Raw genomic sequence first — 26166 nt, forward strand, 5'->3', positions numbered from 1 at the left:
GCTCGCTGGTCGACCAGCCACCTTAGCTCCGATATACATATATATACACACAGGGGCAGATCAAAGGGGGCTACGGCCCAGCGAGTCTGATTTTTTCATTACACCACGATTATTTAACCTTAAATCATCATTAATCTATATCTCTAGTTTTAAATTTTCATTATTTAGCCCCTCCTTTGTCCGCTCTTGCCTCCGCCACTGTATACACACACGTGCTCCTGATCAAGAAGCTATGCCATGCTCTAGCTTTACTGTGCAAGCGATCGACTCTGTCGCTCCTTTTTTCGTCTACGCACGGTTCCATGTTGGACGACGTACGTACGTAGACACAATCAGGTTCCGTCCGGTGCTTATAGTTCCAATTGCAGGAAACGGATATCACACACATTTCTTCCAAATAGCAGGACGTATTGACTTGCATCTCGACGATTCCATGCATGCCAAAGGAGGTCACACATCACTAGTTAATGTTCTGGTGGGAGCACTCTTCGTCCAGAACGCTCCTTGCCGGACCTGTGAACCGGTCCAACAGGCGTGCTTCCTTTCACCGCCGCATGGTTTCTCCAAAGAAAAAAAAAGAGCGATATTTCTCCATCTCGTATGGCTGTCGTAGCGTTCCCCACCGCCGCACGCATCCAACCACTGCGGGCGCCTCCAACGTGCCGCCCACCTCGCACCACGTCCCCATCCACCTCGCTCGTCGTGGCCACGGCGTGCACTGCGCCACCAGGAGTAGGTCACCACGGGTCCAGACATCGTCTCTCAGTGGCAGGCCAAAGATACCGCCGTAGGAAGAGGAGGCCTGCACCTTCGCCTGGGTGTACATTGGGTTGTTGCTCTCGACGTCCCCTGACTTGAGCTGGCTACCGCAGTTCTCAACCAGATAGGCTATACCCACATGCTGCAATGACATCGGTGGCCGGTGGGCAGCGGCCTAACGTAGCTGCCTGCTACTACTTGAGCACTGCCGTGGGTCACCGTGACACCCTGCGAGCGTCAGAGGCCGGCAGACGTCTTCACAACGCGCATTCATAGGTGGGAGCAGGTGATTTGGGACCCGTGCGGGCGCGGGATGGGTGCGGATGCTGCGTACACGAACGTGGGCACTGGCGCTAGATGGGATGCGGACGCAGGCGAGGGAGCTTGGACGCGACTCCGGACGCTAGCCTTTTGTAAACTTTGGTAGCCTGGTGCAACTGGGTTAAGCGTCGATGTGTGGGCTTGGGCCGATTGAGCTGTTGGCCTCCTAGCTGGTGCACCTCGCCTCACTAAGGAAAGAGAAAGAGTCTCAAAATAAATTAAGGAAAGAGAAATTGGCTTTGCCATTTACTGAATCACGGAGACGGTACAATTTCCTTTTCATGGAATGTTGCAGCACTTTTCTCATTATGTGATCAAAAGTTTCATTAAGATCGTGGTTTGTTTTGCGTAAGGAAATGTCATCGGTCTTTCGTATCACGAAAAAAATCATTGATAATTTGGAATTATTATTACTTCCCAAGCTTTATCTTTCTTGTATCATTTATATTATACAGTAAGAAAAACCGTTGACTGGTTTGTTTTCCGATGAATTGTGATGATAGGCGGGGGAACCACGGCAGCGCGAGAAATGAAAGAGGAAAAGAGAAGACGCGACACGAAGCAGAGGAAGGAAAGAAAAAGTAAAAGGGGAGTTTCTTGTGTGTCATTAAAAAAGATCATAATGCTTTGTGAATCTTTAAAAAAATTCAGCGATCTTCAGTGTCACTGCACTACTTTTTTTGTGTACTCCATACCACTGCCGTCAGTTTGGGCTCTAACGGCGTCAGACTGCAGGTGTGAAAAGTCAAAAATACCCTTAAGTCTAAATATGTCATTAATTTTTTTGAGCATCTTAACGACTTCAAATGAAAAACTCAAAACTAGAAAGTTGTAGATCTCGTCGAGATCTATAATTTTCATATAAAAATTATCTTCATTTAATTCTGCAAAAAAAATATGATTTTTCTAAGATATATTAATCATATCAAAAAAAATTGCGAAATTAAATAAAGATAATTTTTATATAAAAATTATAGATCTCGAGATATATAACTTTCTAGTTTTGAGTTTTTTCATTTGAAGTCGTTAAGATGCTAAAACAAATTAATGACATATTTAGGCTTGTAGCATCTGGTTTTAAGAACAAAACCAGATACACACCACATGTGAGCCCAGGAAGTCAAATCTCACATATAGCTACAAATAAAGGTAATATCAAAAGACAATACTTAAATACATAGCGTATTAATATAAAGAATATAACCTCGGAGTATAGACAGCGGACAAACAACTCTGATCTTCAGGCGAGTACTCCAAATCCACAGGGACAACTGACTGGTTGATCACAAGCCTAATTTCTCCAAACTCTAGCAATCTGGTACCCATCCGGGATTTTTATCCAAATAATTAAAAAAATAAAGCAAGCGTAAGTACATGTCATACTCAACAAATATAACATAGGGTTCATAAGGCTCAAAAGGCTGACACTGGTTTAACTGCGATTAGCTTTTAATGATCATAATATTAGCAATTGAGTAGCAACAAGTTTATCTACAAGCCCATAAAAACACATGATCGGGTAAATATGAATAATGAATAGCATAAACAGTAATCATTAGTGAGCATATTCATCATCAGTATCATCCGTGTTCATCATCATTAACCATTAGTGATCATCTATTCCATAAGGGTTTCAAGGCCGCTCGTGACCGTGAACACGGCTGATATACCAGTTTTACGCTCTGTAGAGGTTGTACACTTTCACTGTGAGTCATGATTTACCCTTTCATCCGAGGTAGCCAATCTCTTGATCCACTTCCAAAGAAGGTCGGCAGGGTTCAGTATGAAGTCTTTCAAAGGTTCGTCTAACAAGTTAGGACCATTAGATTCACTCGGCAAACAAATGTAGAAACCCTCCTATCGAATGGCACAATTCCATCACGGCTATACACATAAGAGTAGAGGTTGTCCTATACCCGATTCGACAAGCCATTCTTACGCCAATAAAGATAACCACTAACAAGCTAGAAAAGATCCTCATACTGAGCTAAAGCTAGAGCCATATAGCCCTCATAGCTGTACTGTAAGTCCCGGATAATCACTTACAGATAAGTCCTTATGAACAGGAATCTAGAGTACCATAAAAACAGCCAATGCTCTAGCCCCCTTTGTTCCATGTTGCTAAAAAGCATCTTTTAAATGTTTATTGTATATACCATTAGTCAAGTTACAAGATCACGGTCTTTAATTAAGCACTAGCATCATACTACCCAATGCAATACCCCAAAGTTATCAAGGTACAAGGTACAAAATACTAGAAATTCCTTAATAGCAGTCAAGGTAGACACATGCAGTATGAATTAAATGATTAAAGATGAATAGGTAACAAGGAAGATCACATGCTATACTTGCCTTAAACATCGATCCTTCGGTAAGCTTTAATCTTCAATATTTTTCTTTTTCTTCTTGATCACCACGTATATCTCACCGACTGAACTTAATCATAAAGCACCACACAAGCATCCATACAATCATACATGAAGCAAACAATAGATCTAAATTAGAACAGTACACCAAACATAAAATCAAGATGAAAAGTTCATGAAACGAATCTACGTCTCGCTACGAACACACAGACACGAAAAGCACACTAATCGGAGCTGCGGTGAAAAAGATACATCTATTGAAAGATTTGCTCATAGGAGAAAATATAAAACTATTATCTTCATGTGTTCTAATTATATAAAAACACATATAAGATATTTTATAGATATTATAATTTAAGTCAAATTTAAGTTTGAATTATAAAACTAAAGTGAAAGAAATTATATTTTATTTATAAAACACAGTTGCATAATCATTAATCAAGATATGATTCAAACCATGAAATTTTAGTATTAGTGACATGATAAACACTGTTACTAACGCGTAGATCTTGACGCTATGAATCTAACGCAACTTGAATGGACTAAAACGGAGTTGAAACATAGAAGATATGAAATAAACAAGATTTCCTTTATTAAAATAATAGATTAAATCTAATCACGAATTTTAAAAGTTGAAAACCTACTTAACAATAGTATTAACATGTAGATTATGAAATTACGAACCTAACGCAAGTTGAACGGGTCAAATCAGAATTAAAACGAAGAAGTTATAGCTAAAACAAATCAGTGGCAAATCTGTAAATAAGTGAAAATGTATTTTATACTTAACCGAAACAAAATACGTTTTCAAATGAAGAAAACAAAATCTGTAAACATATTTTGGACTACGGGTTGGATTTTGTAAAAAGGCAGGGACTCTTACGCAATTAATCCAAGCGAAGGGGTATCAAGCTATATCAACCGTTAGATCTAATTTGTAGGGTCTGGATTAGATCAGAGAGAGGTTTTGGGGAACAAATGGCCGGAACAGTAAGGCCGGCGTGGGATTTCTCGCCGGTGTTGTCGATTCCTCGTCGGAGAATTTGGGGAAGACCGTTACGGCCAAATTGAACTCGGGTTTTGGCGCGGGAGCTAGAGGGGACTAGGGCGAAACTCGACTGGGCGATCTGATACAACTTTTGGCGAGCGGAGCTAGCTGGCAGCGTGCCATGGCGGCGACAGAGCGACGATGTAGCGGTGCGAGGTGACATAGAGCGGGAGAGAGGGAGTTAAGGGGGTCTACGTGTTCGTGAAGTCCACGCGAACTGGGAGATCATCTTACCGTGACGGATGAACTACTAATCGGCTCCGCGGCGTCTTCTTCTTCTCGGCGGAATCGGAGGGGCGGTGCTAGGCTGTAGCGCGTCTGTGGCGCCTCGGCGAGGGTGGCTACGGCGCTGGAGGGCGGAGTAGGGAGGCGGTGCGAGCTCGGGCGGCTTATAAGGGCGTGGGAAGGCGTGGACGGCACAGCACTGAGCGAGGCGGGGCGGCGATTCCGGCTTCTTCACGGCGGAGCTTGGATGGCGGAGCTGTCGCATTGGAAGGCGTGGCGGCTGTGCTATGGCTCGGTGGGGGATGAAAGGGGCGCAGAGGACCGCCATTTTAAGTTTTCAATCAAAACCACTCCATCAAATACATCAAATGCAAGGGCATGTATGCACAAACATGTTGCTAAACCTTATGATTAATTTTAATTTAATATTTTTTTTTTATTTTCCTATATTTTTATGTGCACAAAAATTCACAAATAAATCATTTTAACTCTATTTTTAAAAGTGGCAAATTTTGGGGTGTTACAAGGCTTAAGGGTATTTTTGACTTTTCACATCTGTTGTTTGACGCTGTTAGAGCCCAAACCGACGGTAGTGATATAGAGGGCATAAAAAAGTTAGAGCAATAACGCTGAAGACCGCTAAATTTTCAGGGACTCACAATGCATTACGATTTTTTTTTTAATGGCACGAGGAATTCCCAAAAGTAAACAAGACCTGTCTAGCGTGTAGAACCGCCGCCTCGCCTCGCCGTCCGAGAGAAAGGGAAGAAGGGGAAAAATGCTCGCCAGAACCCTCGTCGGCGGCGTCCGGACCCGCCTCGCGCCGTCCCTCGCGAGCCTCCTCCGCCGCCGCGGCTACGCGTCCCCCGCCTCCTCCTCCGCCGCGGCCGCCGACGACCTTGTCATCGACGAGGACCCGCCGCGCGCCGCCTCGACGCCCGCCGCCGCCGCCGCCACCACCGTGGCGGCCACCGTGCCGACCGTCCTGCAGACGCGCGTGCTCATCTACGACGGCGTCTGCCACCTCTGCCACCGCGGTGAGTGGGACAGCGAGACCCTGCTCTGGGGTTTTTCTCGGGGGGGTCATTTCGCTGGCTTTCCCAATTGGGCGAACGATTGATGGGCACTCGGTTGTTGGGTCCGGGAAGTTCCCGTGATCGAGAAATTGATCTCGCCTTTGCAATGCAGGGGTGAAGTGGGTGATCAGGGCGGACAAGCACGCCAAGATCAGGTTCTGCTGCGTGCAGTCCAAGGCTGCCGAGCCATACCTCAGGCTGGTGGGCATGGACAGGGAGGACGTGCTGCGGCGTGTTCTCTTTGTCGAGGGCCCCGAGGCCTACTACGAGGGCTCTACGGGTCAGTTACTACACTTCTGATGGGATCAAAACGTCATTGTGTGCTATGAATAGACTAACGTTGTGATGCTGGGGTGGTGTGCAATGCATGATAGTAAGAATGCTTGTAGCAAGTTAGCAACTATGAGCTATTTGGATTACACTTCTTCTATTTTACTCGAGTTTCATGACACCATCTTGGAGGATATTTCAGTTCTTGAGTTATGTGTCCATAGGATGCTGTGCCAATGTGACATCTGTCATGATTTACGAATTGTGTGTACCTTTAGATTCTTGTTGATACTTATGATTTGGGTCGGCTGCAGGATTCATCATTAACAAGCATTGTGGAGGATAGTAATGTAGCAAGCCTTATGATGTTCAGTGGACTAATTTCGTTTTCAGTTTGTTCTGCCTCATGTTGTCCATCCTACTATTTCTCTCATCATGCATTCTTTACCAATGAATAAATGATGTTGCAGTTGTAGCTGTTATTGCCCTCCTGTATTGAAACCGTGCAAAATTTTTGGTGTGCTTCATTCATTTTTTTTTAATGTAGGTTCATTGCCCCTTGATGATTCGGTAGTCCAAAGTATTGAGCTCCATGTGAATGACAAGCCAAACTTTGATACCATGACACTGTGATAATAGTGACACTAAACTATTAGAGGGTTTCTTTGTAGGATATCCATTTAGCCAGAAAAAAGGAGAAGACAGCAATTTTTCCTGTTGTGCGTACTTTTGAACCATGTCATGTTTCACCGCAACTGTTTCTCTCTTAGTGATGTTTGATTTGTCTCTAATGATAGTGCTAACATCTTCATTTCGGTTTCAGCTGCACTGAAAGTTGCATCGTACCTGCCTATTCCCTACTCAGTCCTAAGCTCCTTGCTGATCATCCCCACCCCGCTGCGGGATGCAGTCTATGATTACATCGCAAAGAACCGCTATGACTGGTTTGGCAAAGATGACGAGTGCATTGTCACCAAGGACAAGGAGATTCTGGAGCGCTTCATTGACCGGGAGGAAATGCTTGGTGGTGGTCCCAGCAATAGCTTCTTTTGATTGCATTTTTGGCTGTGCTGTTGCTCACGTGTACTGTAGGGAAGCGCTGTAAATAATCCTCGCATCCATCTAGGTACTCTTCGGATAGTTTTCTTAACTCTAGAACTTCTGCATTCCACGTTAACGACAATGCATCGATCACCTGCAAGGTTTGTCAGATCAGGTTTACTCCAGGCTGATTGCAAAACTTGAACTAATTAATATCTGAGATTAGAATTTTGCAATATGGATTGGTAGTCGCAGTCGGTGTAAGGCATGAAAGTTAAAAGTGCCTTGATATGACATTGTACTTTTACTATACCTGCTGTCTCGTGTATGGTATTTCGTTCAAATAACTGCACTGTACTTAACTGTATACTGAGTTGCCACATTATCTTCGCCTGTTCGTTTCGTCGTAAACGATCGTGGATTATTTATTGCTAGCTGGTTTGGTGTGAGAGAAAAATACTATTCCAGCTTATAATCTACGATCGTATACGAGCAAGCGAACAGGCTGCTTATGATTTTCTTTGCGCTGAGATTTGCATACGAATATTCATGTGATACAGAGGATCTCCTGTAGAGGATGAGGTCGTCTGCACGATTTGTATAATTCATGTTTACTGTCAAGGCATGTTTGGTTCTCTACCCAGCCTTGCCAGCGCTTTCCTTTCGGAAATTTGGAAGTCGACCAAATTTTGCAAGCATTTGGTTTGTGTTCCAAACTTTGGTTAAAATTCCTTCTATGTTGCCAATCCTTGTTTATTTCTTGCCAATGTTCGGCCAGGTCATTGGGTGGCCAAAACGGTGACCAAACTTTGGTAAAGATTCGGTAGGGTAATGTGCCCCTAAATCTCTATAGCTTGATGATTGCTTAAACGTTTTACATGACTGGATGACTATTATTGGCATCAGATAAATTTTAGGACGACATATTTTGTTTAGTTGAGATGCTTCAAAACGCTAGAAGCTTTAAAATGCCTCACATGTTGCATGAGCTCAGCTGCTAGCTCAACAAATCATTGTAATGACTGAGAAGACAAAAGGGTTTACTAACAGAATGCTTCTTTGCATGCTTTCAACAAAGGTTGGGAGAAGCATAGAAAGCGAAGCTGAACAAATACTGCTTACTAGTCACAGCACAAAAAACGGAAGGAAGGTATGAACAACAATCAGTACAAAGGCTTTTAGTCCCCAGTAAGTCGAGGTAGGTTAGAGATAACTTATATAGCTGTACAAAAAACATTCTCTACATGAACGTTCAAAAACAGCTAAAGGTTGCGCTCATGGGGTTCCAGCCAAGGGAATCCAAGCGTCTCGAACACATCCTTCTCGGTGTGACAGTTAACTATGGCGTCTGATCTGCTAGCCTGTAAAAAATTATAACAAATAAAACGAAACTGGACAATAGGGATTCACATTCATTATGATATGAATATACGTACATGCTTTCCACCACTGCCACGTGTAGCTAGATATAATCCATTATCGTCAAGTACATATCCCTTAGAATCTGCTAGTAGCCTTAATCTGCATGGTTTGTTGAGTTTAGATCCAAGGGAAGAGGTAGTTTTCGTTCGGTGACCGTCAGAATAAGAAAAGGATAGATTTTGAGTTATACCGCCGATTGAGTACATCATTTCCAGTCCAATGAAACAGACCACATGCATATCTGTTCCTCGGGTATACCTGTCGATACACAATGACAGTCGGTTTTATAACCCAGAAACTGGTATAGTGTCAGGCTTGTGAATTCACCATTCAGTGCCAGCAGCAATAGCAAAACAGGGTTTGTTTGTTACAACAGTAACTAGAAAAGATCATGACAGATCAGTTAATGTAACTACTATATATAATAAGAGGACCAAAAATACTGTTCCTACTTTTCAAGAGCAACATAGCTGACGATGCACATTGGAAACCTCCATGTACCTTTAAGTCGATACGGTGCCGCAGCTCACGCCCAGGGTACGTGCAAAGACCAAAGTATGTGTCGACCCCGCTATCAGTTCCCTGCATTGAATTTCAACCATTTCAGAATTCATAAAAAAACTTGATTATCAGGATTTAGTGTTTTAAGTTAATCTATCAATTTAGTACATCAGCTAAGCAGTTCTTGCTATCACAGGAACTGCTAGAGAACTACAGAAGTCATAGCTCACCAGGTGGTGGTGTTTAACAACTTACATCAACACTGTGTATGCTAAAGATAAGATCCTCCCTCAAAAAGTTAATTTCCTTCAGCCGTTGAACAAACTTGGATAAAAATCCTACATGGCTGAAGGAAAATTGTAACGATTTTTGCAAACATTTCTTTACGTACCAACAAAGTTTCAAAATCTTTTAGGTTTACCTTTCTCCATCAGGATGAGTTATAATAATATCCATGTCACCACAAGATGCTTTACCACGTCTATATGATCCTCCACAAACAATTATTACCTACAAACAAAAAAGAATGTGCACAAAAAGTTCAATAGTAACTAGAAATTGTACTTCAACACTATGCAAAAATCAGAAGCATAGAGAACTGTACTGAATCGATGTGAAAGGATTTCAATTCAACTGGTAAAGAAACACCTAGAAGGTTTGCAATGGATATAGCGTCAAGATATGCTTCAATATTGGTATTTAAACAGCTTTTGTGTGCTGGAGAATACAGTAGTTCCACAAAATGGTCTATGCAACTCACCCCAGGCAAGATATCAGTCCCAACATCTTGTAAAAGCTTCTCCATCTCGCTAACCTAGATATCATCAAGCAATATGTATCATAAGCTAGTAACAAATACACAAATAATTATATAAACTACATACTTCATGCCGGGGTATTCTTTGCTTGATATCATCAAAGAACTTCAATCCAATCCTCTGTGCATTTGTAAGTGATTCATCTTTGCGTAGATCATCAAGAGTACGGTGTCCCTTTTCATATAACTTGAGGGCAGTTGCAGGACCAACTCCCCAAACTTCACCGAATAAACTGATGGTCCGTACCTTCAAAGTGAATTATGTTGATATTCACAAAGGTAGCTGAACATGTCCAAATCATGAACAACTTTGTACATTACCTTTTCATCATTCTCAAAGTGTTCCAGCTTGGAGAGTTTTCCAGTGGTGACTATTTCATTTATCTGCACACAGAGATTGTTGGATTTAGTTGAGGTCATGGGCACTGCAAGTCTAATTATAAATATAAGACTCCTACTGTTTCTGGGAATTGTACTAGTTGACATAGTAATGAAAACAATGTACGCCATCCAGTGGTACTATGCTACTATTTTGAACAATATAAATAGGCAAACGTCTTTGTCAGAACACAAAGGTCGCACATGCTTTTTATTAGAACCAGAGTTCACAATATGATTGCTAACTGACCCACAAGATACTGAAAAAAACCATGACCACTGAGGTATGTTTCTTTCACGTTATTGAGCCCAAAACATACTTGTTGGCTTGTTCATTTTGTAGAAATAGTGGTAAACAGCAAGAACAATTTTAGGAAGCAATATTAACAGTAATCAATGGTAGAATTAGACATACATACATGGTCTTTCAAAGATTTCCCGATAGTAGGGAGACCTTTGACTTGGTCAGCACTTTCGATTTTGAATGGCAATTTCTCAATAACTGGTATGGCCTTGTAATAGCTAAATGATCTTCTGTCTTCTCCCAGGGCTTCAGGAGGAAATATGATATGTTAAAGCAATCAATTAATTACGAGACTACGAGAGAATTTAGTGCACTTACCCCTATATATATCAATAAGCCTTCCGAAAATTTTGGTGATGTTCCTGTTCAAGTCTGCTGGAGCATATATGCTGGGTCCTCCAGAAGAGACTTCCTGATCATATACAATTCATAAATTAGCACTCAAATATAAACATAGAGAATACAGATGAGGTTATGACACAGATTTCTTCCAATAGTACAGTTAAGCCCTCTTGCAAGAATGTACTATTGCTTGCGAAAAGGATGTCTGAGAAATGCAATAGTAGCCCTTACAATATCATACTGAAGTTGTGAAAGTGAGGTCCAAATTCATTAACAATGAACATATGTGTGGTTTTGTTCACATTATCTGGTATGGACACAAGAAATGTGAAGAAGGATGGCATGAGAAAACAATATAGTTCAGAATAAAAGATGGAACACTAGTTTTTCATATCACGTTTATATACCTCTATGTCAAATGAACCATGAGAACCTACAGTATCCTTGGAATCTGCTGAGCTACTTTGGCTACTTGCATACTGGTTAGGCTGCTTTCCAGCACTTGATCCTTCAACCGCAAGTGCACTTGCACCAGGAGACCCTCCAGCTGCTAGTTCGCTCTCCCTATCCCCTCCACTAATTCTCTGGCAGTCCCCAGGATACTCAGACGACATTTTGGTCCTTTTAGCGGGCTGCGGCGCACCTAAATTTCCAGTGCCAACCGCATTCTTTGGCTTTAATTCCTCTTCGTAATTGATTGCAAACTTGTGGTTGGGCAGCCTCTCCCCGGACTTGAGGCACTCCTCCATCCATTCGAAGGATACCACACTCTGCAATCCAATGTCCAATCCATAAAATGGCAATTTGGCATGACAACAAAAGAAAATATATCCATGATGCAAAGCCTCCACATGTCAATGCAGCAACGAGATAGCCAAATACACATGGCAGCACACACGCAGCAGCTTGTGCGCAGGAATAGGAGCTAGGGCTTGTACGCAACGGGAGGGGGGAAGCGAGCAGCGATTACCCCGCTGAAGCGGTGGAGCCAGGCGGCGTCGAGCTCCCGGAGCAGCGCCTTGGCGTCCATGGCCAACACGTGGTTGACCCCGGCCAGCTCGCCCTTGGTGGGCTTCTCCACGACTCGGCCCCCCATCTGCACCAGCCTCTGCTTCCACACCTGCATCGACCATCCATCCCCAAATGCCTAAGTACACAATAACGACTCGAGGCGCAAACGAGAGTGGGTTGGGGGAAGAGCGCGACCTCGAGGCGGCGAGCCTGGACGCCGTGGGGAACGATGAAAGCGGAGACGCCGCGGAATATGCCGTCAGGGTCCCGCTCCGCCGCTGCGGCGGACTTCCGCTTCGGCGCCATCAGAAACCCCTCCCGCCTTGTCCCCTTGCGGGTACGGCGTCGTTGGGGCTTTTGAGTTTTCTGCAGTTCTGCCATAATTAACCGAACACCAAAGACCGAACCGAAAAGATCGAGACTGAGACTGAAAAGACCGAGATCGAAAAGTTCGGTCATGAGTTCGGTCCTGGCTCGCTGTTGAAAGTGGTTTTCTACAAAGTGGTTTGTTTTATATATTGTGTTGTTATTTTTTTGCCTTCAAATAGCAAGCATGCTGTTGAAAATTGCTATAGATTCTGCTATTGTTTGTGGCTGCTACTCAGGTCCGGTTAGTTCGGTCGTGACCGAGACCGAACCGAACTAACCAAGACCGATCGGTCCCAGGTTTCTGATGACCGAACTAACCGAATGACCGAGGAACTGAACCGATCGGTTCGGTCTGACCGAATGCCTAGGGTACTTCTGCCGACCAACTCCTTTCCGTTTTTGGTTTTCATCAGTTGTCCCGAGGAATGGCCTTCCGCCTTCGGTCAAAGAAAAAAACTTTAATCTTCTCTATAAATTTATTTTTAAAAAGTAGCATATTTATAATCAAATTGATCTTATTTTTCAGAGAATATATTTTCATAACGTACCTATTTAGTGTTGTGTGCATTAATATTTTTCTTTTATAAAATTCCCATCGTGTAAGAAATGCAATACTTTGTGCCCATGGGAAGACAGGCCTCGTGTTAATACATTGGGGGATTCTTGTGTACCATTAAAAAAGATCGCAATGTCTTATGTGTCTCTAGAAAAGTTCAACGGTCTTCAGCGCCACTGCTCCAACGTTTTTGTGCCCTCCATGCCACTGCCGTCAGTTTGGGCTCTAACGTCGTCAAACTGCAGGCGTGAAAAGTCAAAAATACCCTTTAGTCTAAATATGTCATTAATTTTTTTGAGCATCTTAACCACTTCAAATGAAAAAACTCAAACTAGAAAGTTGTAGATCTCGTCGAGATATATAATTTTCATATAAAAATTATCTTCATTTAATTCCGCAAAAAAAAATATGATTTTTCTAAAATATATTAATCATATCAAATTTTTTTTTTTTGCAGAATTAAATAAAGATAATTTTTATATGAAAATTATAGATCTCGACAAGATCTACAACTTTCTAGTTTTAAGTTTTTTTTTATTTGAAGTCGTTAAGATGCTCAAAAAAATTAATGACATATTTAGACTTAAGGGTATTTTCGACTTTTCACACCTGCTGTTTGACGACATTAGAGCCTAAACTGACGGCAGTGGCATGGAGGGCACAAAAAAGTTGAAGCAGTGGCGCTGAAGACCGCTGAACTTTTCCAGGAACACACAGAGCATTGCGATCTTTTTTAATGGCACACAAGGAATTCCCCCTAATACATTCCTTTGCTAACTCTGCGGTTTACACAATGACAATAAGATATATTATAGAAAGCCTAGTAGCCACAACCATTTGCACATAAAATCTTGCTAGATCAATTTACAAGCAGAAAACCAAATATGAGCAAGCACAGTAATATTTGCACAAAATCATTTACAATACACCATCCAAACACAAATCAAAACCGCACACAAATCCTATATATAGAACTTCAATGGTATCCTCCTCCTAACATGGGGAGGGGATTATTGCTTGTAAAAAAAAATCAAATCAAATCAATAACTATAGTTTCTTTCCCTCAAATTTTACAACTCAAGCATTGTACAACCCCCCACCCCCACCCCCCCCAAAAAAAAAACAGAAGGCAAGCCGAACTATCACCAATAGTATTCGATCCACACTCTGTTAAAAACTGTTGCTAACTAACTGTAACCAGCTAACTGCTGTCTCATGCAGTTTCTGCAGTGTCAGTTGTAGCTGAGGGCTTTTCAGTGGCAGTGTCGTCCTGAGATGACGGCTCAACGACTGCGTCCGCGTCTGCCGGCTTCTCATGGACTGGGTCCTCTTCCTCTGATGGTTTGCCAGCGGCTGATTTCTCAGGGGACACGCCCTCCTATAATGCCTTGACACCGTTCTCCTCTTCCTGTTGTGGCTTCTCCACAGCTACACTGTCCTCTGATGACTTGGCATTTGCCTCGTCGTCCTCCGATGGTTTCTCAAGAGCAGCGTTGTCTTCCGATGGCTCTACAATTGCCTCACTTCCCTCCAATGACTTCTCAAGTGCCACACTGGACTCTGGTTTGGCAATCACCTCATCTTCCTCTTTTGCTTCCCCAAGGGCAGCATTGTCTTCTAATGGCTCTGCAGTTATTGAGCCTTCCTCCAATGGCTTCTCGGGAGTTACAACGTCCTTCGACAGCTTGGCAGCAACCTCTTCTTCCTCCAATGGTTTATCAAGAACAGAATTGTCTTCTGATGGTTCCACACTTGCCACACCTTCCTCCAGTGGCTTCTCAGGACTTGCAATATCCTCTGATGGGTTGGCACTCACTTCATCGGCCTCCAATAGTTTCCCAAAGAATGCATCGCTTTCTGATGGCTCCGCGCTTGTCTCATCCTCCTCCAGTGGCTTCTCAGGAGTTACAGTATCCCCTGAAGGCTTGGAGCTCTCCTCATTGGCCTCCAATGGTTTCCCCAGGAGAGCATTATCTACTGATGGCTCTGCATTTTCCTTGTCTTCCTCTGATGACTTCTCAGAAGTTACATGGTCATCTGGCAGCTTGGCCCTCACCTCTTCTGGCTCCTCAATAGCTTTGTTTTCCTCTGATGGTTTGCTGCTGGTATCTTCGTGGTGCATGCAATCTTCAACAACTGTGTCACTTCCTGGTGTTGTTTCTATGGGTGCACTTCTCTGATGTGGTGTCTGATAAGAAATGTCACCTTGTACAGGTTCATCAGTGGTTATGCTGCTGTTCTGATGGCATACAAGAAGTGTTTCAGTATCTGAGCTGCTTTCTGACGGTTTATCACAAACAGCATCACTTTCAGTTCCCATTGGCTTCTTAGCAGATGCATCATCTTGAGGTTTCACTGGCTGATCAGTTTCCTTATCAGGAAGAGCATCAATTTGCGGTTCTGGTGCCTCCATGGTAATCACATCAGTTTGAGACTTCGATGGCTTACTGACAGATACGTTGCTCTCAGGATCTGATGACGGTACTGATAGTTTATCAGCACCTGCATCACTTTGAAGCCTAGAAAGCTCATCACTAGGTGTACTACTTTGATGCACGTCTGGCTTCTCAGTTGATTTATCGCTTTGCGGTTCTGATGACTGCTCAACTGACTGATCTGCATTATTTTGTGATTCTGCAGGTTTTTCTGTAGCTATGTCACTTTTAGGCTCTGATGAATCTTTGGCAGCTGTATCACTAACAGGCTCTAGTGGATTCCCAGGATGATCCTCATTTTGAGGTTCCAATAGCTGCTGCATATCCACATCCTTCTGATGTTCTGATAGTTGCTCCTTTGGAACCTCAGCAGGTGCAACGCTTTGAGATTCTGATGAGTGCTCAGCAACTGCATCACTTTCAGCTTCCATTATATGGTCAGCTGCCTTCTCAGCCACAATGCATTTAGACTCTAATCGCTGCCCAGCATTTGGATTGCTTTGAAAGTCTGGAGGATTCCTACCAGATGAAAGCCCTTCAGGTTCTGAGTGATCCTTGTTTAATTTAGTGGCATTACTTTCAAGCTCTAGCATCTTTTCAATAGATGCTTCACTCCCTCTCGTCTCCGCAGCAATCTTTTCACTTTGATGTGGCTTCTCAACCTCTATGGTTTTCAGTGGCTGCTCAGATGGTTCGTTAGTTTGAACTGACTCCTCTGAAGCATCTTTTATTGATGGCTTCTCGGTGATCAAATTGGCTAGAGGTGGCTTCTCAACAGCCATGGTGCTTTGCAATATTTTCTCAGTAGCCATATTCCTCTCCAAGATCTCCCGAGGGGCTGTATCACTTGATGGCTTCAATGTGGCTGCTACACTTTCTACCTTCTCAGTGATCATACTTTGAAGTGGTTTCTCCGCAGCAGTGTCAGTCTTTGATAACTTCTCAGCATTAAAAGCACTTGCAGATGGCTTCTCAGTGGGCTCAGGGATCTGACTAGGTGCTATGGTAAGCATGTCAGTCTGTGATGGTTTATCTGTGGAAACATCACTTTGCAATACGGTTGCAGCCAGTGGTGGCACTTTGGTCGTCTCACTTGTTACTGATAGCTTCATGGATGTATCATTGCTCTTCTTTGTAACTTCGATGGTCTGCGATTGGTTTTCAGTGGCCACAATGACTTTCTGTGGCTCCTCAGTAGGTACATTGCTCTGAAACATTTTCTCAACTGTGTTGCTTTGCACTGGACTCTCAACAGCCACCTTGCTTGGCAATGGCTTAGTGCTAGACATATTACTCTCTAGCTGGTTTTCTGGAGTTACACTCCTTTGCCATGTTTTTTTCACAGCTACGTTGCTTTGGAACGGCTTGGAGACAGCCACACTGCTTTCCAGTGGTTTCACAACAGCTGTACCACTTTGTGACGGCTTCTCAGTTGCAGCACTGCGCTGCCACAACCTTTTGACAGTTCCACTAGTTTCAGTCGTCTTTGGATCAACTGCAGTGGTCAGGGGTTGCTTCCCAGTGCCTATGTTGCGTTGCCATGACTTTCTAACTACAGCCGCAGTATTCTCTGATGGCTTTACATCATCTGTAGTCTTCGTATCATCTGCGCTCTTAGCATCATCTGGACTGGCGACCGATAGCTTCACATCATCTGCACTCTTCGCATCATCTGCACTGGTGTCTGAAGGTTTCTCAACGTTTTCAGTCACAGGGGCTACTGTACTTGTTTCCCCTGATCTCTCATCAACCACACTGGTTGCAGACGATTTCTCAGTACCTACGGTGCTCTTTAGTGACTTATTATTGAACATCCTGCGTCCCCATGGACTTTTAACTTCTGTGGTGTTATCTAATGACTTCATGTCGGTTGTTGGTGATGGTTTATCAGTAGCTACACTTTTCTGTGACTTCTCAGTTGGTGCACTGTTCTGTAATTGCTTCTCGGCAGCCATATTGCGTTGCCATGGTTTTTTTACCACTTTGCTGCTTTCTGATGGCTTTGCATCATCTACACTGGTCGCTGATGGCTTATCCGATGGTAAAACGCTCTGTGGTGGATTCTCAGTTGGTACATTTTGTTGCCATGGTTTTTTTACTAATGTGCTGCTTTCAGACTGTTTCATATCAACCCCATTACTTGATAATGGCTTCTCAGTGGCATCACTGCTCAATGATGGCTTTACAGTGCTTGTGCTACTCAGAAACGGTTTATCTGTTTGCAGACTTCGTTGCCAGCGTTTTCTCATGGCTGCACTGTTTCCTGATGGCTTTACATCAACCACACTGTTCTGCAGTGGCTCTTCTACACTACTTTCTGATGGCTTCTTGTTGACAACATTATTCTTTGACTCACTCTCAGTACCTCGTTCATTTTCTGATGTGGTGCTCTCAGATGGTTTTGTGACATCAACACTACTTTGCAATTGTTTCTCAGCTGCAACATCATTCTTTGAAGTTTTCTCATCTGTAGGCTCATTTTCTACTGGTTTCCTTGTGACTTCATCACCTTGATCTGGATTTTTGGTGGCTTCTTCAGTTTCTGGTTGTTTCTCAGTAGCAACTTTTGCATTCCCAGAATTGTCCTCAAACTGACTGAAATTCCCCTTAACCATAAACAGTTGAGAATGGTGGGTCTTGCAATAAAGTTTGCCTTCATTGGTGATATGATTGGATGGGCTGAGTGTACAACCACCATAGGTGCAGCGGAAGCATGATTTATGATAAGAATTTCCATTAAGAGCAACCTGCAAAAATGTAACGGCATGATGTAAATGTGCCCTTAAATTGAACTCCGCAAAAGAGGCTGGTTAAAATAATTCTATGACACTGACAGCTATGCACTTAGTGCACTATGATAGAGAAGGTCACTGAATTCTGAACCACATACTTTTGGCTTAGCACACCATCACTTTGGCTTGTGGGAAAGAGATCAAAATTTTAATACTAAAGTATTTTTTCTACATGTTACATGCAATGGGGAATTATATTGGATGCACTATCCTGAAATTGCAACTACTATGGAATTTTTCCAATAATAGTTATAAAAAGTTTAACTACATTTGCAGTTGTGAACAAACTATGCTTCTGATAAAATGCCTCATGAATATAACCAGAGTCCCCCCCCCCCCCCCCCCCCCAAAAAAAAAAACACTTAGGACATGAATAGTTGTCAGCGAGTACACTTAGGAGCAGTGGCAGATCTAGGCAAAACATGTTTAACCCTCCATATAATTTGCCAAAGCTTATGCTAATTGACTTAAAATTAACAAGCTTGACCCCACAGGTTTTGAATCCTGGACCTGCCACTGCTTAGGAGCAAATTGTGCTTAACTGCCAGAGCATTTTTTCCTCTATTGAAGTAGAAAAGAGGAAGACTGACTAATACTGACCTTCTCAAGCGGGTACACAGTCTTGTTGCAAACTACACACTTCTCTTGTGTGCCGACAAACATATTAGAGAATCTACTGCTTTGTTGGCCCTGCACATTGACAATAAAAATAGAGGAAATTGGCATAAATTTGCTGTATATTGCAGCATCAGTGAAATATATTTAGGTACCAGGCACGCCCTAGAGAATCTCAGATACCTTATGTCCATTTGATTTTTCTGACTTAGCTGATCGGGCCACACCTGACATATAACACAGTAATATTTCAGCGAACTGCATTAGCTCACTTCTTTTTCTCAAACATGCAGGAGAGATATGTATCATTGCATTAATAGAAGAAGAGAGTTACATCCCAGTATCCCACATACACACCACTGAAAAAGTGTTACCTTGCAAAGATGTGTTATATTATAAAAACAATGCTAAAATAAAGTACCAGGTTTATAGGATGAAAAGAGAAAATCATTGTGATCGTGTGCATAATAAGATATGACAGTATAATTTCATATTCAATCGCAGGCATAAGAGTTTGAGCCAACACTCTTGTAGTGTAGCAGTAAGCTCCCAAAAAATCCCCTTGTGTGCAACCCCAAAAAAATAGTGCCGGGGCACCGGGCTGAGGCGCTTATGGTTGGTTCGGGACCTCCTACCAGGGGTAAGTTGCAGTTGTTGCAAGCCCAGAAAGTCATGGTGGCCCCAGATTACGTTGTGCCCCTATAGGGTGAAGCCAGGGTTCAGGGTTTTTTCTTGGCTTGTGTGGTTGACGCGTCTTCTTAATCATAATGCCTTAGGGAGGCTGTTCCCAGGGTCGAGTCTTTTTGGAGTTGTATATTTTCGATCACAAACATATGCACTGTAGCATCTACCCATGCAAATTGTGAGGACAATAAGGTAATTAACAATAAATATCACAGCATCTTAGTCCAATTGATTGTCTCCAATACCTTCAAAACTTTTCTCCAAACTGCCTGTTGATTTTAATATCTGGTCATAGTGAGGCTTGCAGTATAGGACACCTTCCACAGAAGAATAATTACTAAACTGCAGAAACAAGAACCAGAAGAACAGAGTTAGTTGCAGTATTAGTTTGATTAGGTTTCACAGATGCACCTTTTAGCTGCAAACATATGAAGATAATACAATTGTCAACTAGTTTGGCGTAGCATAAAAGATTCAGTATATCATTATTGCTGTTGTAAAAATTTAAAGCTTCTGAATAAAGCTACAGTGTGTCAAACAATGTGGTCTGAAGTAATAGTGGTAGCATGCCTAGCTCGGTAATGAAGCAGCCAGCATATGCTTCAGAAAGCCATTTATCTTGCACTGTATTGTTGCTTGATCATATCAACTTCCTACAAGAATTATGATAGCTAAGGAATATGCTTTTCTGCTCTCTACAAGAATGCCACCTAACGAAAAAGTTTTCTTCTCATCCTCTGGGAGCACACCATGTTCTAGGGAAAGCAAGTACAAGGAGGTCATGATAAAGTTAAACACTTAAACCAGTATGACATATCATGATATCAATAGTCTATGAAAATGGGTTCCTCAAAAAGTTATATGGATATTATATTCATAAGGACAGCAAGATGTATGCCTTGACATCATTTGGTTATAAAGTTACAGTTATCAATTATCCCATGCAGTTCCAAGGGAAAACCTTGTTGAACACACATCCATAATGCACAAACAATTGGTCAGGGTCATGATTTTACTAGGCGTGTGAGTTTTGTTTCTGTTATGTGTGTGTGCGGGTGATCTTTATGGGGCTCTACTCCCCCTCTCTTTTTTTTCTTCTTAATATATTGATACGTAGCTCTCCTGCATGTTCGAGAAAAAAATGATGCACAAACAAAATCCAGTACACTGAACTCCCCACTTTACGAAGAACAAAAGTGCTTCAAAAATCTAGACTATTTTTCTAGAAGAGAAAAAATCTTCAAGCATGTCTCAAGTCTTGTGCTTTGTGATTTCTACCCAGCTCACTATCATGCGTATTAGTCTGGTTAGGTTTCACACATGCAGCTTTGGCTGCAAATAAGAAAAGATAGCACTGATGCCACTAATATGATTGTAGCATAAGAGATTCACTATGATCATTATTGCTCTCAACAAAATTAGAAGTTTCTGAATTAAGGTACAGGTGCACCAAACAACGTGTTCTCACAGAATAATGCAAGCATGTCTAATCAGGTACCAAAACTACATCCATATGGGAAAGGCATTTGTCTTGCACTGCATTATTACATGATTATATGTCAACTGACTGCAAGAATTATGACAGCTATGCCATGTGCAAGGGAAAGCAAGTACAGAGAGACCATGATATAGCAACACACTGTTTTAATACTTAAAGTGATAGATATGACACATCACTACATCAGTAGCCTATGGAGATTGATTCCTCAAAGAAGTTAAATGCATATTATATTCATAGAAGGACACAAATCTTTAGATAATGACATTATTTCACACTCCTACGTTATCATGATTAAAAAGGTAAGATCAATTGTCATTAGCCATTCATCGACAAGGGAACAGCTGAAGAGGTAAATGTGCACTCAATCAATCAGTTGGCACACGCACTTTGCCATGTGGTTGCAAGAGAAAAGTTCACTGATGGCGCACCCGTGCTGAAATGAAACAGCAAAATTGTGTACCCTGTACTCCCTATTCGTGACTTTTGTACCCAGTTCGCTGTCAAGCAAGAACAAGTACAAATTCAACGCGCAACAAGTAATTCCGTGCGCAAATCCTGCACAATCGCAGTCGACATGATCATGCAACCTATAACTGACAAACCCAGACCAAGGAAGTACAGCAACTGAAGAAGCGGCCAAGCAATTCGAAGCAACGACAAGACAGCCCAGCTACTCTGACTTGAGCGACGCTCGCAATAATAGCCCGAATCACAAAAGCACCAGGTAACGGTGCGACTGATCCTACACCTGAACTGTTGCTTCGTAACAATACTGTGCTCGCGAGCAGGGGAGGGATAGGAAACGAAGGGGGTGAAGAGAGGGACCTGGAGTGTGCTCTTGCAGTGGTGGCACCGGAAGCAGGGGCGGTGGTAGACGCGGCCGTCGGCGGCGAGCTCCTCGATGGGGTACACCGTCCGGCCGCACGACGCGCACTTCTGCGTGGTGCCGCCCCACGCCCCCGACATCCCTTCGCCGCCGTCGCGGCCCTCCTGCTCCGTCGTGCCTGCGATAGAGAGGCGAAGGATCGGGGAGGGAGAAGAAGAGAGAGAAAGAGAAAGAGGCGACGGCGACGGGTGGGGTGGATGATTGGCGAAGGTGGAAGTGGAAGGAAAGTGCTGCACAGCTCAGGCGGCCTGCCTGTCGTGGAGGGAGAGAGGCGTGGGAGAATAACGGAGGCGCGGACGGCGAGTTGGTGCGGACTGCGTTGTGCGCGCTCCCGCCGCCTGCTTTTGTCAAAAGAGGTCGGAATTGCTACGGGCACCGCCGCAGGCCGCCTGCAGGGATTTTAGGGATGTGTCATGCGTTTTGAAAGGAAAAGTAAAAAAAAACTAAACTTTCTTTCAAAGTGTGATCACGAAAGTGACATCAATAATGATATTGACATTAAGGCCCGTTCGGTTTACCCCATATTCGACTTGTTCGGTTTTTTTTAGCCGGAACAGTGATTTTCTCTCACAACAATTCAACCAGAACAGTGTTTTCAGTCAGTTTTAGCCAAAATTCTGCCAGCCGAACGGGGCCTAAATATTTATCAGGTACAAACTTAGCTAGGCCTGGAATAACTTGAACTTAGAGGTAGGTTATTTAGAGCCTCTTTGGTATAGGAATTTATTGGGATTTTGGAGGTGACTACCCTATTTTTTTTATCTAAGAATCAACGTGCTACAAATATGCCTTATAAAACTAGAAATAAATTTGGTGGAAATGTACTTCTTAGAGCAACTCCAAGATACTATATGTATCCTTTCTTATAGATATGAAAAAGATTTTGATAAAAAATACACTCCAAATTTTAAACTCTATAAGTCTTACTAATAGTGGAGTAACCAAGCAAGAAATATTCATCACTTTTTTTCTCAAACTTGCTCAATCTTGTGTCTTTCTTCAATATGTAGCATTTACAACCAAAAACCCGAAAGTACGCAATATTGGGCTTTCTATCATTCAAGAACTCATAAGGAGTCTTCTCCTTCAATGGATGACAATAGAGTCGGTTGCTATAGAAGCAAGCCGTGTTGATTGCTTTGGTCCAAAAAGAATAAATCACATTGTACTCACTTAACATTGATCTTGTCATGTCAATCAAAGTTCTATTGTTGCTCTCAACTAGGCCATTTAATTATGTAGTGTACTTGGCCGAAAATTGATGCCTTATTCCAAACTCATCACACAAATCAACTCGTATGTTCTTGAATTCACTTCCATTGTCACTTCTCACTTTCTTGATGGTGGAGACTAAAAAGGGTGGAGATATTTTTTTTAATTATGGAGTGCTCTCAACTCTTGTATCCTTTCTTGCTTGGTTTTTTTATAACATATTTTTGTGGTTGATATTTGTCACAACTCTAAAAAGGGTGGAGACTAACAAATGTACCCATGGTTGATAAACAATTTCATACCCAAGAAGTTTGGTCATGGTTGTCATGCACCTATGCGAAATATAAATATTAATTTGACAAAAATGTTGAACACTTTAAACTTAAGTTTTCACCCATGGAACCCAAATAATGATTATACCAAGTTTTCTTCGAGCTCACTCCGCATAAAAGTTAGTGGATGTTACCAATTTGATCCCATTTTCGAGTCTCCTCATCTAAAAATATCAATTCTTTTATTGTTAAAAAAGAAGTTATTAACGTCACCCATCTTCAAAGCAATATGTTATTCTATTTTTGCTAGCAAACTGTCGGTGTTTTGAATCAACGGCTAGTAAATTTCTAGTTTGTGCGTCCGACCCGGATGGCTGTGCTTGGAAGACACAAGGATTTATACTAGTTCGGGCGAAACGTTCCTACGTCTAATCTGTTGCTGCTCGTGTTACCGGCACTTGGTTTGTAATAGGGGTTACAAACAGGCGAGAGAGGGAGAAGGTCTTAGGTCTCTGATGAAAAGAGTGAGTCTGGTTGAGCTCTTTGTCTACTATCAAGTGCCTAAGCCTCTAGCCGCTCAAACATGTTAGATGTGTGGGCATGCCCCCTCTGTGGGGTACCCTGCTTCCCCTTTTATAGATGAAGGGGAAGATGCAGGTTACATCGGAGAGAGAAAGAGAGAAAGAGACGAGGAGAGGAAGGCTTCCGGAATTGCAACGTCTTCCATCTTCTTTACGCAGGTCCTGTTCGCCCTGTAGATGACGACGGGGATGGCTCCACGTCGTGGCCCTGTTTGTCATTGACGTCGTACAAGGGCGTCGTCAGCCGGTCATGACGCTCCATCCTGTCCCAACGGATGGCATGGCTCGTTGACGTCTCCGCTTGAGGTCGTACGGGGAGTAGGTAGTACAACGCCGGCACACCCAATGCTGTTGGCGACGTGCATCCTCAGACGTGGCCTGTTGTGGCCGTAGGTCATGTCAAGATGCGCCTACTCCCCTCCTGGCATCAGAAGTTTGACCCTAGACTCATACTTTCAGACCCATAGTGGTTGGGGCGGTACGGGCCTCCATCAGACGAGGGGGAGCCTGCGCCCTTAAGGGTCGGGCGAGGCCAAGTTCGTGCCCTCAGGGTCGGGTGAGGCGAAGCCTGCGCCCTCGGGGTCGGACGAGACGAAGCCCGTGCTCTCTGGATCTGGCGAGGCAGAGTCCGCGCCCTTGGGGTCGGACATGACGGGGCTCTCGCCCGAGGGGTCGAGCGAGACAAAGCCCGCGCCCTTAGGGTCGGGTGACCCAGATCCCATATCCTTGAGGTTGGGCAAGATGGAGCCCATGCCCTTAGGGCCGAGCGAGACCAAGATACGCTCTTGACCATCCAAGGGAGTTAGGGTTCGTGGCCATTAGCTTCCTTCTTCTGGGTATCCCTGATACTGATACCCGACAGTAGCCCCCAAGACTATGGAGGAGTAGGATACCCCTTTGAAGGCTTTTTCAGAGGATCTTGATCTCCCTTTGTGGGTCACGGGATGTCTTGGTATGGTCGAGATTCCTTGTGCTCGGACTCCTCAGGAGCATGTAGCTGTGCGATTCGGTGGATCAGAGAAGATCTCTCTTGATTATGATTCCTCTCTAGGATCCCACCGATCCACCATTGTTATGCGACCGCATGTTCATTCTACTTGCGAGTCCAACTCTCGAGCCCCCATGCATAGCAAGGGTCTGGTCGAGGGGTCAACTCATCTTAAGGTCGTCCTCCCTCAAGCATTTTTTTGATAAAACAGAGGGGCTGAGTCGTGCTATGTTTTCCTCGATGGATGAACTATGGTGCTCGATGAGCTGTTAATGGGCAAGTTCGAGTGGAGCCTTGGCTTCCCGTTCATGGGGGTCTGGCATGGGTCAGCTGGTGACCGACTCTAGATTCCTAACGGTCGGTCCATATAGTTCTCGGGACCGTTCGACCGGTCCCAAGGGCTCATTGCCTTTCTTCAAGGAAAAACCATGGATCGTGCTCTGTTGAGACTCGAATGTAGGCCGAGATGCCCGCGGCGCTTGTGCGCCCGGGTACTGGCCACTAGCAGGCCCATCCTATTCTACCCCTCACTCTAAAGGTGCCCCGGAGTTGTTGTGGACCCATCGGTGGGCCAATCTTCGAACTCCTGGGCCTTAATGGGTCGTGGGAGCATTTTTAGCTCCATATCCCTACTTACCAATGGCGGTATTCAGCCCATCGAGGGGGCGAACCACTGTCCGCTGTGCCCTTTGAGGAGCGGCCGAGGGTGGCATGTGCACAATTCCTAGAGAGGTGAAGTGACGGGGCATGGTGGACTTGTCGATCTAGGTGGATGGTTCACCTCTCGGCTCACCCCGCCTTATAAATAGCGGGCTCCTCCTTCATGTTTTGGTGCACCAAACTACAATCTTGCCTTCTCCACCTTTCTGCCACTATCGTTTGGATCTGCTGCCTCTGCTAGTCCACCGCCAGCACCCTAGATCCATAGCTTTCGCTTCTCCACCATCACCAAAAAGTCCTCGCTCCTCCATCTTCACTTTCCATGGAGTCATGGTACCACTCCAACGTCACCCACGCACGCATGGAGGGCCTCGTCAAGCATAGTCTTCTTCGTGGGAGGACTGGCGCGATGGAGTGGCTAGTTCCCGACCATGAGGAGGTGCCGATGTCACCCGACGGTTACATCATCTCCTTTGCGCCCTTCCATGAGCGTGGGTTCATGATCCCCCCTCATCCGTTCTTTCAGGGGCTGCTGCACCACTACTAGGTTGAGCTGTAGCACCTCAATCCCAATGGGATCCAGCACATCATGGCCTTCATCATGATGTGTAAGGGGTACCTGGGGATCGAGCTGCACTTCAAGTTGTGGAGGTACCTCTTCACCATCTCCCTGCATAGGAAGAAGGACAGAGGTGGGGAGATCCCAGTGCCGATGGGATACGTGGGCATCCACA

The 26166-nt window shown here is 43.8% G+C and overlaps 3 protein-coding genes across 4 annotated transcripts; 1 reads left to right on the forward strand and 2 right to left on the reverse strand.

The window, feature by feature from the left end:
* The first annotated feature begins 5450 nt into the window (after positions 1-5450).
* Positions 5451-7491, forward strand: LOC136529421 (uncharacterized). Its single transcript, XM_066522492.1, has 3 exons — positions 5451-5756; positions 5908-6075; positions 6889-7491. The coding sequence occupies exons 1-3, from the start codon at positions 5498-5500 to the stop codon at positions 7116-7118; spliced, it is 657 nt and encodes a 218-aa protein (XP_066378589.1). The 5' UTR covers positions 5451-5497; the 3' UTR covers positions 7119-7491.
* Positions 7492-8252: 761 nt separating this feature from the next.
* LOC136528674 (DNA polymerase lambda-like) lies at positions 8253-12234 on the reverse strand. 2 transcript variants are annotated; one of them, XM_066521639.1, is made up of 14 exons: positions 12077-12234; positions 11841-11990; positions 11278-11640; positions 10847-10940; positions 10644-10774; positions 10168-10230; positions 9914-10093; positions 9790-9843; positions 9451-9539; positions 9285-9375; positions 9030-9110; positions 8719-8786; positions 8543-8627; positions 8253-8467 (listed from the first exon to the last, which is right to left on the reverse strand). In XM_066521639.1, the coding sequence occupies exons 1-14, from the start codon at positions 12185-12187 to the stop codon at positions 8369-8371; spliced, it is 1659 nt and encodes a 552-aa protein (XP_066377736.1). In that variant the 5' UTR covers positions 12188-12234; the 3' UTR covers positions 8253-8368. The 2 variants fall into 2 exon arrangements, 1 of the variants encoding a protein (XP_066377736.1); XR_010777127.1 differs by lacking the exons at positions 8253-8467; positions 8543-8627 and having other exon boundaries at positions 8760-8786; positions 9260-9375.
* A 1387-nt stretch (positions 12235-13621) lies between these two features.
* LOC136526952 (uncharacterized) lies at positions 13622-22017 on the reverse strand. The gene is made up of 5 exons (XM_066519527.1): positions 21659-22017; positions 19578-19674; positions 18832-18875; positions 18634-18723; positions 13622-17988 (listed from the first exon to the last, which is right to left on the reverse strand). The coding sequence occupies exons 1-5, from the start codon at positions 21797-21799 to the stop codon at positions 14185-14187; spliced, it is 4176 nt and encodes a 1391-aa protein (XP_066375624.1). The 5' UTR covers positions 21800-22017; the 3' UTR covers positions 13622-14184.
* Between the last annotated feature and the right edge of the window lie 4149 nt (positions 22018-26166).

The sequence above is a fragment of the Miscanthus floridulus genome, chromosome 19, assembly GCF_019320115.1.
Source record: "Miscanthus floridulus cultivar M001 chromosome 19, ASM1932011v1, whole genome shotgun sequence".
NCBI lineage: Eukaryota > Viridiplantae > Streptophyta > Magnoliopsida > Poales > Poaceae > Miscanthus > Miscanthus floridulus.